The 12520-nt window shown below is 42.0% G+C and overlaps 1 protein-coding gene across 1 annotated transcript in view; it reads left to right on the plus strand.

Moving 5' to 3' along the window:
- The window catches only part of LOC125101596 (fibrocystin-like), a 269137-nt gene that overhangs the window by 109684 nt on the left and 146933 nt on the right, over positions 1–12520 (plus strand). Inside the window, 1 exon segment of the mRNA XM_047731988.1 lies at positions 10195–10351. Coding sequence (XP_047587944.1) covers positions 10195–10351 — 157 coding nt within the window.

Consider the following 12520-nt stretch of genomic DNA (forward strand, 5'->3'; position numbering starts at 1 on the left):
TTCAAGACAGAGCGGTTGTGGAGACAGCATTTGCTGTTTATCTTCAGTAGTCTTTGCTCTTGCTGAACAAATGGGAGGTCTCTATCAGGTTTTAATTTAAACTTCTTGGCATCATAAATTTAAATAAATTGTATTTCATGATTGTGTGTGTGTGAGGGGTCAGTGAAAGAACAACCTGGCCATTGTCCAGCACTGCCATCCCAGCTTGGTGTGTTGTCATTCACCCTTTTAAGAGGGGCATCCAATGAAGGGGGGGAACCCAACTGCAAACAAATGAAAATGACTCTCCAGAGAAGGCCATGATGGGGCCATATTCACTTCCTCTTGCATAACTAGTAACCACAATCTCAGTGACTTAGCGCAGTGCCTATTTATTATTTCATAGTTTCTCTAGGTTGGAAGTCAAAAGTCTGGGCGCAGAGGGGCTGGGTTCTCTGCTTCAAGTCTCAAGGGCTGAAATGATTAAGGAGTCAGCCTTGCTACGTTTTCATCTGGAGCTCAAGGTCTTCCTGCAAGTTCATTCAGGTTGTTGGCAGGAGTCTCTTCCTTTCAGCTGCAGGACTGAGGTCCTCGTTTTCTTGTTGGCTATTGGGTGGGGACCATTTTCAGGTCCTAGGGGCTGTTCTTGGTTCCTGGTTGCGTGGTCCCCTTTGTGAGATGGCAGTTAGCTCCTTCAAGGCTAGTGGGGTGATCTCTCTCTTTTTTTTTTTTTTTAAAATTTTTTTTTTAAGATTTTATTTATTTGACAGAGAGAGAGAGATCACAAGTAGGTGGAGAGGCAGGCAGAGAGAGAGAGAGAGAGAGGAGGAAGCAAGCTCCCCACTGAGCAGAGAGCCCGATACGGGGCTCGATCCTAGGACCCTGGGATCACGACCTGAGCCGAAGGCAGAGGCTTTAACCCACTGAGCCACCCAGGTGCCCCGTGATCTCTCTTTTAAGGACTCTCCTGAATAGGTGAATCCCATCTCCCTTTTGATTAAGCCAAAGCCAACTGATTTTTGAACTTCATTTCACCTGCAGATTTCCTTCACCATTGCCCCAACCAAATCATGGTAATGATATCCCATTATATTCACCAGCTCTGTTCCTACTAAAGGCAGGGAGATTATGCTGGGCTTGTACACAGGGTGCAGGAATTCTGGGGGCCACCTCAGGAGTCTTCTGTAATATAGGCAGTATGCTTGAATTTGGGGACTTGAGAAGGTCTCTAGACACTGCCTTCATGAAAATCAAGGTTCTGCTGGCATTGCGGTGATCTATTCAAGTCTTCTTGGTCTTTGCCTATTTCACCTAGTCCTGGGCTGTCCTGGACTACCAAGGAATGGGCCTAGTCTGGGTAATTTCTATTCTTGGAGACTTTCATGAGGCTTTAGTTCTAGCTTCCCATGAGGGGTTCAGGTAGGACGGCCTCCCAGGAGCTCACTCTATGAGATGCTCTTACTCTTAGTAGAATATCCATCTCCATATCAGTCTTTCTCAAAGGCAGGGCATGTCTGCTGCCAACAAGGCTGGCAGAAGACCTCGCTTTCTCTGGTTCTGATCCAAATGTAAGGAACTAGTATGAAATAACCTCAAACCTGAAATTCCACTACCAGCTCCTTACCCTCTGTGAGCTGTGGGCACAGCTCTTTCAGAGAGGTGGGAAAAGGAGAGAGTGGGAGGAACCACAAAGGGAGCCCAATTTGTTTGTGTTAATCAGAGACCTACCCACTTTCTTAATTGATTGTTCACTAAAGTAGCTTGATGCTTCTTTAGCCTGGGAGCTGAATGTAATCAACTTTTCTTTGTTTCTGTAAAAAAAATTTTTTTTTCTTTTTGCCCTTAAGGAGATAATTATTTCTATTGTATGAAGATGGTAGCCCAAACATTAAAAGTAATTAGAGCAGATGGCAGTGAATACTTCTATTGTAAAATACACTGATGCTTATAAATGGGTTTTCCTTCTCTGGCTTCCTTCTTTTCCCTCTGCCACCACATATTCATTTTGTTTCCCTTCAGGTATAAAGGAGAGGAAAAAAGAAGGAGGGGAAGAAAGGTTCCCCTGGTGTATGAAACGGAGGAGCTGTCAAAGGTTCATAGCAGGGAAAGTGTACTCCCGTGTATTCAATCACTGAAATTAAGTGTTTTCAAAGGCAGTGCAGTCATGGGTCCATTGCATGGGGAAATAACACACTGTAGTCCATCACTTAAAATGTTAACCTTGTCTCTTACTAGTGACTGGGAACAGAAACACATGCTCTGTGCTCGCTGGTTAAATGGCAGCGTGTCAGCTCTGTGGAAAAGGCTAGCATGTATCTGTCAATCTTCTGGTTTGGCTCTATGAGTGTATGTGTGCACTGGCATGTGTGTGGTGTGCGCACACACATACACACTTGCCCACACTTTTATTTGCATTTATGTAGCCTTCAGGGACCTGGATTTTTGCTTATTGGAAAATGAGGAGAACTGAACCAGTTTCCAGTATTTTGATGTATATCCTTCACTAAGATCTTTTGGTTTGTTAGTCTCCACACTCTTAAATAGCTGTATTATATACTTATTTATTTTAAATTATAGGAAGTTTCATCTTGGACATATTTAAATATTGATGGAGTATATCGGTGTACCGTACTGAGTGTATTATAGGTACATGGGCAATATCAGATCTTATTACTAACCTGATAGCATGAATTGGAATGTGCCAGGAGTCAGCACACATTTTCTGCAAAGACCCAAATCGTAAATACGTTAGGTTTTGTGAGCAGTATCATCTCTGTCACAAACTCAAAGCAGCTGTAAACAATATGCAAACAAATGGTCAAAGCCACGTTCTAATAAAAATTTATTTATCCTAACAGTGGGTGGGCCGGATGTAAGCTATAGTTTGCTGACCTGGCTCTGTACTCCTGAATATTTTACATGATTCTTTTCTCTATGGCATATAAAGAACTTGAAGCCTTTATGCAGTGGCTTAAAGAAGAAACAAACGTCCCACCACCAGCAGGAAGGTTATAGAGCTGGGCAGTGTTCCTTCGGACCTCCGTCCTGCCTGCCCTCCTTGTTGAGCCAGTGGCACTCCACGCATGCTCCTTCCTTAGGCTCTTGCCCAGATAGCCTCTGGCTCACACTCCACTCCTTGACCCCAGTCCTTTATCAGAGGCACGGTCCCTGATCACTAGATATAAAATAGCTCCTTCCATCCTGGCACTTCTGATACTTTTCACCCTGCCTTTTTTTTTTTTTTTTTCCTTTCTTTCAGAGCACTTTATTTATTTATTTATTTTTTTTAAGGATTTTATTTATTTGACACACAGAGAGAGAGGGAGAATGCAAGCTGGGTGGGGAGGGGAGTTGCAGAGGGAGAGGGAGAAGCAGTCTCCCTACTGAGCAGGGAGCCTGATGCTGGGCTCCATGGGGGGAGAGGAGGACTCCAGGATCATGACCTGAGCAGAAGACAGACGCTTTATCAACTGAGCCAGCCAGGTGCCCCTCACATTATTTGTTTTATGTATTTAACTTTATCTCCCTAAAATGTAAGCTCCATGAGGTCAGGGATTTTTTTGTTTTGTGCCTTGACCAGTGTCTGGCAGGTAACAGGTGCTCCATAAATATTTGTTGAATCCAGAGGTCCATCTGCTTTGTTGTTCCAGGCAAAAAACCTGAAAAAGCCTGGGACTGGGAAGCGGGATTATGCTGGTTAACGTGCGTGCAAACATATGGAGCCACTATCATTAATTTTTTAAAATTTGCAAAATTTTCAGTTTAAAGTAGAGAGGGCAATACGTGTATTTTTCAGTTGTGAAGGTTTATTGATACTGTAAGTAAGATGTGTAGCGTGGCGCCTGGGAAAGGAGAGGAACGGAAGGGTCTGTAGCTATCATTGTCATTATTACTTTCTCTGACAAGTGGAATGATCTTCCAGTTTGTAATTCAGAAGAGTCATTGTTAGAGGAGATCTGAAGATTCACATGGAAGAGAAGATAAAGAGAGGCTCTGTAAATTTGTTCTGTTTGCAGACTGTTAATAGTCCCCTGAAGCTCAAAAGTGTGAAAATAACTTACGTGCAAGAAGCATTCAGTTAATATCAATATTCGTTGTGAAATAATGGGAATTTAGGATGTGTATAGAACCCAGAGGTAAGCTGGTAAATTGCCTTGTTTTCTAGCAGGGACAATGGGGAAATTTGAACTGGGCACACGCCTCTGGCAAAAGGTATGGTTGCCATTTCTTTGGAGTCAATGGGTTGGACTGTACAGAAGGGCTTTCTCATGTTATCTCATAATCATGAAGGGTTTATAAGCACCAAGAAAAGAAAGGGATCACTTAGAGCCAGCATGAGCTCAGTAAGAACAAATTATGCCAAACTAATTTAATTTCCTTTTTGTTCCCTAAGGAGTTATTAGATTATAGGTCAGGGGCTCTATTTGTAATCCTGGATTTGTAGATGGTTGACTTTTCTAAAATAAGCATTTTTTGTTTCATAATCATCTGAAATAATCTTAGCCTGTGTTAATTTATCTGCAGTGTCCAGATTTAAAAAAAGAAGAAGAAGAAAAGGTGATTAGTAAGCTGGGTTTTACTTCTAAGGCAGTTCCGGCCAGGGTCAGTCAGCTAATCTGCTGACCTCCCATAGCCTCTTGGTTATCCCTTTAGTTATTACACTTTATATTAATTATCTGTCTATTTATCTTTTTCTCAATGATAATATGAGCACCTTAAGAACAAGGATGAGGTCACATGCACCTACAAGAGATGCCTTTACATCAGCTCAAACATAAAAAGTTTGGGATTTCAATTGGCTGGCAAGTTAAATGTCATCCAACATTATAATACTATTATTAAAATAGCCAAGACTATTAGTTGGGAGAACAAGTGTTATTTAATAAATGATGTGAAGACAGTTAACTATTTGAGGGGAAAAAAAAGGAAAAATGGGAAACCTCTAACCAACATAAATTCTAAATTCATTAAGGATTAACATATATAAGACCCTCCAAATCAAGAGGAATATATAAGTGACATTTATGTCAGAATGAAAAAAGGGTGTCCTATGCATAAAATAAGAGGATGTCACAAGAGAAAATATAAATATGTTTGTTTTCATCAAACTTAAAAAATTTCCACGTGAAAGAGCATTGAAAAAAATTTGTAGCTTCCTAGCCAATTATTTTAGTTATTAAGTGATGGTATCATGATTAAGAGCCCAAATAAGACTTGACCATTTAAACCTACTTGAGGGGTGCCTACTACATGCCAGACATTATAGGAACTGGGGGTACAGCCAAAATTCAAGAAGCTGTCATGAAGGTTGTATTTTATTGGAGGTTGATGGGCTATAAACAAGTATACCGTGTTTCTGTGGTGACAAAAGCTTTGGAGAAAATGAAGAAGAGTCAGGAGTAGAGAGAATGTTGGTCACAGGGACCTGTCTTTTCCTGTTTCCTGAGCCTGCATGCTCAAGAAGGCATTCTGGTGAGGTGTCAAGACTGGTCTTCCTTGTCTTTGTCACGTAGGAGACACTGTGACTGGAGACAGGCCCCCACTCTACCTCCTCCACCCGCCCAGCTTGACACAGATGCTCACAAATAGGTCTCTGCTGTGCTTGGTGTTCCAACTTGCTGATCAATGACTTCTTTCAAGATAACTCTGGTGGTGTTGCAAGTACATTTAAGGTGACATGTAAGATTTGCAGACACTGCACATTCCGTGAAGTTCACAGAAGTGCTGACATGCCGTAAGAAGAAAACAAATTGCATAAGCTTCCTCGCTGAGGCAGGAAAGTTTGTGTGTATGTGTGTGTGTGTGTATGTATATATATATATATATATATATATATATATATATATATATATGCTCACATATACATAAGTTTATATATACAGATTTATTTGGGGTTATTTGTACTGAAGTAAAGATGAGGGCATGTTCTGGATAGTTCTTAAATCTCCACCCCCACCCCCATAGGCCTGTGAGGAAATGGTTTTGGGGATGGGAATGAGTCATTTGTTTATCTCAAAGGAGAAAACGACAGCTAAAGGCTGAGCACCTTGGGGAGTACAGGGGAAAGAGCTTATATTCAGGGGAAGTGAAACATGCGTTGACCAATGAGTTGGGTTGGTAACAAGGAACATGGCTGTCACCAAATACCTCATGTTGGTATCAGCTGAGAGGCTCTCTGGTATATTGACAAGATGTCTTTTAAAATACCCTTAGCAGGGGCACCTAGGTGGCTCAGTGGGTTAAGCATCTGATTCTTGGTTTAGGCTCAGGTCATGATCTCAGTGCCCTGAGATCCAGGGAGCCCTTCTTAGGGCTCTGCCCTCAGCCCAGTGGGCTTGGGATTCTCTCCCTTTCCCCCTCCCTCCCCTGGGCTCTTTCCCCCTCTTCTTCTTCCCTTTTGCTCTTGCCTCTCTGCTCCTTCTCCTCTGTTCCTCCTCCTCTGCTGTTCTCCCCACCCCTGTGCGCTGTGTCTCTTGAATGAATGAATGAATAAATAAGTAAGTCTTTAAAAAATCCCCTAAACATTCTTTTTTGCTTAATTGGATCAAAGTGATAGGGATCAGAAGATAAGGACATTGGAAAGTGAGCCACTCCCACTGTGTCCCGGAGCGTTGCCCTGCTGATCACAGACTACCATTGGCACAGGGAATGATGTTACCAGTGTGTCATATGAAACAGTCAAGAGCTAAGAGCTTGTGTTTGTAATGACAGGCTCAAGGACAACTTGCAACCACTGCCATACGTTTCTCTTTCACTTCCCCAGGTGGCTGCTGGATAGTTGAGGCGCATTCATTTTTTTAGAGCTTTTAGTATTTAGCCATTGTTTTGTACTAAAGCATAAGCATCCCTTAAAATGCACACATCTCATGATACCATTATAATGCCAAGGAGAAGTTTGGGCACAAAGGAAGCTTAGGTCTCTTGAAACTTACTTAATACTTAACATTTACATTCATTTCAAATCTACCACACTGACTAGAGACACTGAAGGTGAAAGAAAAAAAAATGGTAAAAGATTTCACAAGGGAGATGGAATTTGAGTCTGGGGTTTTCATTCAGATACACTCACTGTCATTTGGTTTAAGTTAAATAGAGCTTGAAAATGTAGAAAGCAATGTGAAAGTATGTGGGCCAAACCCAGTGGCTCAAACCTGTTGGCTGCAGATTTGTAAGTATTCTGGGTTTCCGCCTATTTGTTCACCTGCTGTATGAGGAAGGTGGTTGGACTCACATATGTGTGTGTGTGTAACATCTGTAAATGTGTGGATGGAATTAGCAGCTGGATGATTCACTTAGGATGATTATTTCATCGATTTTCATTGAGCACTTGCTATGTGTCAGATTTGTTTTTGGGGTGTGGGGATATAGAAACAACCAAAACAAAGTCCTGGCTTTTGTTTGGTCAGCTCAATATGTGAGAAAAACACACAGAATTAAAGATCTTATCCCAGAATAAAGCAGTATTTGGGAGAAGGAGTGACTGGAGATGCTATTTTATTAAGGAGATACGGTAGGAGCTATTATGTGCTCAGAGACCTGAATGAAGTAGGCGAGGGGGCCAGCAGATATTTTGAGGAAGAGAGTTCCAGTTTCCAAGATAAGTGAAAATATCTGAGTTGGGAGCCTCCTCTGCATGGGTCCCTTCTGTCCTCACCACTGTGGCCTCTGATACAACCTTCAAACTCCCTGAGCCTTTGTTTTCCCAAGGATGAGGAGGAGATGACAATATTTAACCTTTCCACTTGCCAAGGTGGGGGCTGAGTGTAGCAATTTTTGAAGGTGGCCAGGCTGGGCCAAGACGTTATGTAACACATGGAGGACAGCTAATGTGTACACACACAGGTGCTTCAGAGCAAGAGAGGAAGTCTTAAAAGTTCACTTAGAGCTAGATAACAGGTATCAGTGCTAATTCTAAGTGTTAAGATGTTCTCAATTAATGGAAGATACCATGGAATGGCCTTCCTTTGACCCTCTTTCATACCCAATTGATGTCTAATTGTTCTAGATCTTTCCACCCCAAGAACCTTGGTTTTTTTTTTTTTTTTTTTTTTTTTGGCGTTCTGTAGCTGGGGTATGGATCTGACCACCTGGTTGATGTCTCAGGAAGAGCTGTGTTGCTGAATGCTTCAGAGCCCTTACAACTCATCCACATCCCCATCTGGCTGGGCTCACTGGCCTTCCTTAAGAACCTGAGCTTCAGGGGCTGGTTTGGAGGAAACATCTGGGTCCCTTTTTGGGATACATCTCCCTCCCCCTAGCCCTTGTCCCTAGTTCATCCTCAGACTTTGATGCGGAAGTGTTATATGATGGATCATGAACATGACCGTTCCCTGGGCCCCACCTCCTGTGCTTCTGATTCCGTCCAGTGGCTCTGAGGGACTCTGCACCTTATACAGTTCTGAGTGACTCTCTTTAAAATGAAGGGACAGGATTTCTCTAGAGTCTTTCCATTTCTGACCTTCTAGGAATTTAGGCTTTTTCAAAAGTCCTCTGGTTCACCTTCTCTGCTGTTGACTTTACCATCTTCGTCCAGTTCAGCCTCTTCAGCTTCTCACCACTTTATTCCATTCCATTTTCCTCCTATTCACCTCCCTTTCCTCTTTATGGATTTTATGGGAGTGAATGAAGGGATTTTAAGAACATATAATGTGTATAGCCTGTTAAGGACCACTTTGTGGAATTTCACCTCCCTTTGCCTAGCTCCGGTGTGAAATCAGTAGAGAGCTAACCTTCTCTCCTACTTTTTGAGTCTATGGATGGTTCTCGTGGGGCTCTGGTTCATACAACTCACAAAGATGCTCACACACCACCCCTTCTTCCTTTCATGGTGTTGGTGCTGCTGATCACTATGCCTTACGCTTTTCCATCTCTTAAACTGAGAGGAGTCCCTGGCTTTTTTCTTGTTTGTAGGTTTAGAGAATGAAAGATTCTGCTTTTCCTTATCTGCCAAAGGCTCTTTGGTGATTGGGTTGGATACACAACTCAAGACTATTGAGCTGGGGGGTCAGTACACTCTCCTGGCTGTTTTGGCTACACATTTTTCCATTTTCTCTCTCAGAACTACTGCAGGGTACTATTCTCTGTGTAGGTGTAGTTATTGGTGTTATAAACAGGCCTTTCCTTCCTAATGATCTTCTCCCATCTGTCTCTAACCCTTCACAAGAGGATCTTCTAGGCAGTTCTTTTATAGAAACTCAGACTTCACATTTGGTTTGAATCTAGGCAGGAAGAAGAAGCATGTGGAAAGAGGCAGACACATGTTGTGTGTACTACCTTGAGGGAAACACCTTCTCGATTCTGATTTTATTATACTAATCATAAGTATAGTCCCATAACTGCTCAAGACATTTAGACATGTTCTCGGTCTCTTCCATGAACTGAGTACTGCTTTCTGTGGTTTTCACATTCTTCTTTTGAAAACATGTGACTTAAGTATGACCATAAATTAAAAGGAAAGTTAATGGTTCTGGGAGGGAGACTGGAGGCTGGGTGGGGATGGGGTGCTTCCTTATTTGGGCTCCTTGCAGCCTCGCTCCCGGCCCCTCACTCAAAGTTTCCGGGCTATCATGTGAAGGCAGTGGGCATTTCACCCATACATTTCATTTTCAGCATGGATGCACTAAGCTCAAAGGGAAAGGCAACAATAATATCCAAAAAAAAAAAAAAAAAAAAAAAAAAAAAAAGAGTAGGAGGATGGATCAGAACACTTGGAAAGAGGAATGTTCCTATAAAACAGGGACACTTGGCAGTACAGCCAGTGAAAAATGATACCAATTACATAAAGCAAAATGCCACCCATCAAGCAGAACATTTTAATTCTCTTTATTCCAGGCTATTTATGACTTTTTGTTCAAGACTCAATGCGTGTCTGTAAAAATAAAAATGGATTCGACCCTGTCTATTAGGTAGAAGGGGGCTTGTTCTAGGAAAAAAAAGGAAAAAAGGTAAGAAAACATTAGCAACATGACATTGTTGGAGAGTTTCAGTGGCCGACACAGAGACATTTCAAGTGTAACTTTGCCTCTTCTGTATTTTTCCCTTTTTGAGTTGGTGGTATGAGGAAGAGAGGGTGACTGATTTTATTGAGACGTTTGACATTATATGTAAATTAACTTTAGTTTAAGAAGTTTCCATTTAGATTGATCCCCCCTACTATCCTGCTTTAAAACAAAACAAAATAAAACAAAACGAAACAAAACATTAAAACTTTTCCAGGGCAGCTTTTCCTTTCATTTCTGCCGGAGGTGGTCGAGGGCTCACAGCTGGTTTCCTGAAAGAGTGCCACAAGATGGCGACAACGTCACGGTGGAGAACGGCCATTCCCTGCTGCTTGATACCAACACAAGCATCCTCAGCTTGCTGCACATTAAAGGTCTGTGGAGTGTGGAGACCAGTGGTGGCATTACTGTGTATAATTCTACCACTTTGGGGGAGCAGGATGGAGGGGAACTTTTTGGACAAGTTCCAGCTCTTGATTGACAACTTATACTGGGAACAAATCGAAATTTTACCATAAAAGGAAGACGTGGTCAGAGGGTTAAAAATGAAGGCCCTGTCTTTTGCCTATTGTAAGCACAGAGCTTAATTATTTTATTTTTCCAAATACAAGAAGGTTAACAGTGTTATCAAAGAATACGCTTCTTTATTCCAGCACTTTGTAGTCGTGCTTGTCCAGGGTAGCCCCCACAATGTAGCAAAATGCTCTGAAACTGGTTAAGGCTGTTGCCTTTGAAATTCCCTGCCAAGAAAGCAATGTCTTCCTGCTTTTACCCTGTTGTGGTTTTGACTTCCTGGTCCCATGGAAAGTCATATAAATAGGCTTCCTTATTGCAAAGCTGGCCACATAGCTCTAGGGTCTGGGAAGTTGGACGAGACTGAGAATTCAAATTTCAACTCCTCCACCACATCACCAAATGACTAAGTCACTTATTTCACTACTTTGAGCATTTGTTTCCTTATCTGCTAAATGAGAATAAAAATCATTGCCTACTTCAGTGGCTGATAATAAGGAATGGTTATCAAAGTGACTGTCTTCATTGGCAAATGAAAATAGCTTTGGAAATGTGATTAGTTATGGGTAGCTATAAAACTCTGCACTGAAACATTACTCTTTACTAAAAATATATTTAACACTTACAGGGGCATTTGTTCTTGTTAAAGTAAGAGCATGGCTACATAAGGGAAAAGCAAATATTTTGAAGGGGATAAACCAATGTAATATTGATACCTGTCTCATATAGACAGAATCAGGTTTTTCTGATTAGGTGTTTTACATTTTGTATTTTAGAAAGTACCCCCCCGCCCGGCCTCGGTAGCAAGGAAGAAGTTTTCAGGCAAATCAGTTAATTAGTATCCTTTAGGAAAAATGGTCTGTCAGTTTGGGATCTTGACCTCTTTGTGGGTTGTGTGTATGTGCGTGTGTGTGTGTGCGTGCGTGCACGCACACGCATGTGTGACTAGTGGCTTTGGGGGATGCTGACTTATCAATGGACATCAACTACCTAAAGATCAACAATGACACAGGAAGACTACAGACTTAAAATCTCAGCTTAAAGATGCTCTTTGTAGACCTTTAACCAGGGGTCAAATGCTGCTGGGGGATGGGATGACCTTTAGGCTCTCAGGGTCTTTGCCTTTTATTGATATCATTTGGGAGAACGTCCCAGCTCAAAGTCTTGTCCAACTGAGTCTCTGGATGTCCCATTAGTTCCAGGTCAGTATTCAATCAAGAAGAGGTGTTGACAGAGCCGCGAGAGCCTGAAGATGGGAAAGAGGCATCAGAAAGGGGGCAAAGTCTAAGAGAAAGACAAGGACATGTGGAATATACACGTGGTTCCTCACTCTTGGAGATTTTAAGATCTAAATAATGAAAATACGTGTCACCTTTCAAAAGTGGCTTTTATTAGTATTCCTAGTCCGGGCAATATATTTCAGTCTCATTATTTGAAGTAAGAGAGCTAGGTTTGGAAGAGCAAACCCTTATCCTGTGGAGAGGGAGAAGGAGTTATCTAAAGGATCCCATCTTTCTCTTGGAGAGTAGGGACATTGGTCGGAATGTAAGGGTAAGTAGTAGACACCAGTTTCTGTACATGTAGGTACAGGAGGTGTTGGCAGGAAGCAGGGTTGCCTGGAATGAAATTGAGTGTTTTGTCATATGTGTATGGGTCATAACTTCTACAAAGAATGAGAATGGGGAAGAGGCACAGGTCATATTTGATTCAGCCAGTGACTTATTGATACTTAGTAAGTGGCCTAGGAACTTGTATGAGATATGAGAAAAAGTGAAGAATAATACTTAATGTCAGTAATATGCATATCACTAAAGAAATTAATTAGAGAGCAAATATTAAAAAAGTAAAATTTCTGGGGCACCTGGGTAGCTCAGTGGGTTAAGCCTCTGCCTTCGGCTTAGGTCATGATCTCAGATAGGTCCTGGGGTTGAGCCCCTCATCGGGCTCTCTGCTCAGTGGAGAGCCTGCTTCCCCCTCTCTCTCTGCCTGCCTCTCTGCCTACTTGTGATCTCTGTCTGTCAAATAAATAA

Source organism: Lutra lutra, chromosome 6 (assembly GCF_902655055.1).
Source record: "Lutra lutra chromosome 6, mLutLut1.2, whole genome shotgun sequence".
Taxonomy (NCBI): domain Eukaryota; kingdom Metazoa; phylum Chordata; class Mammalia; order Carnivora; family Mustelidae; genus Lutra; species Lutra lutra.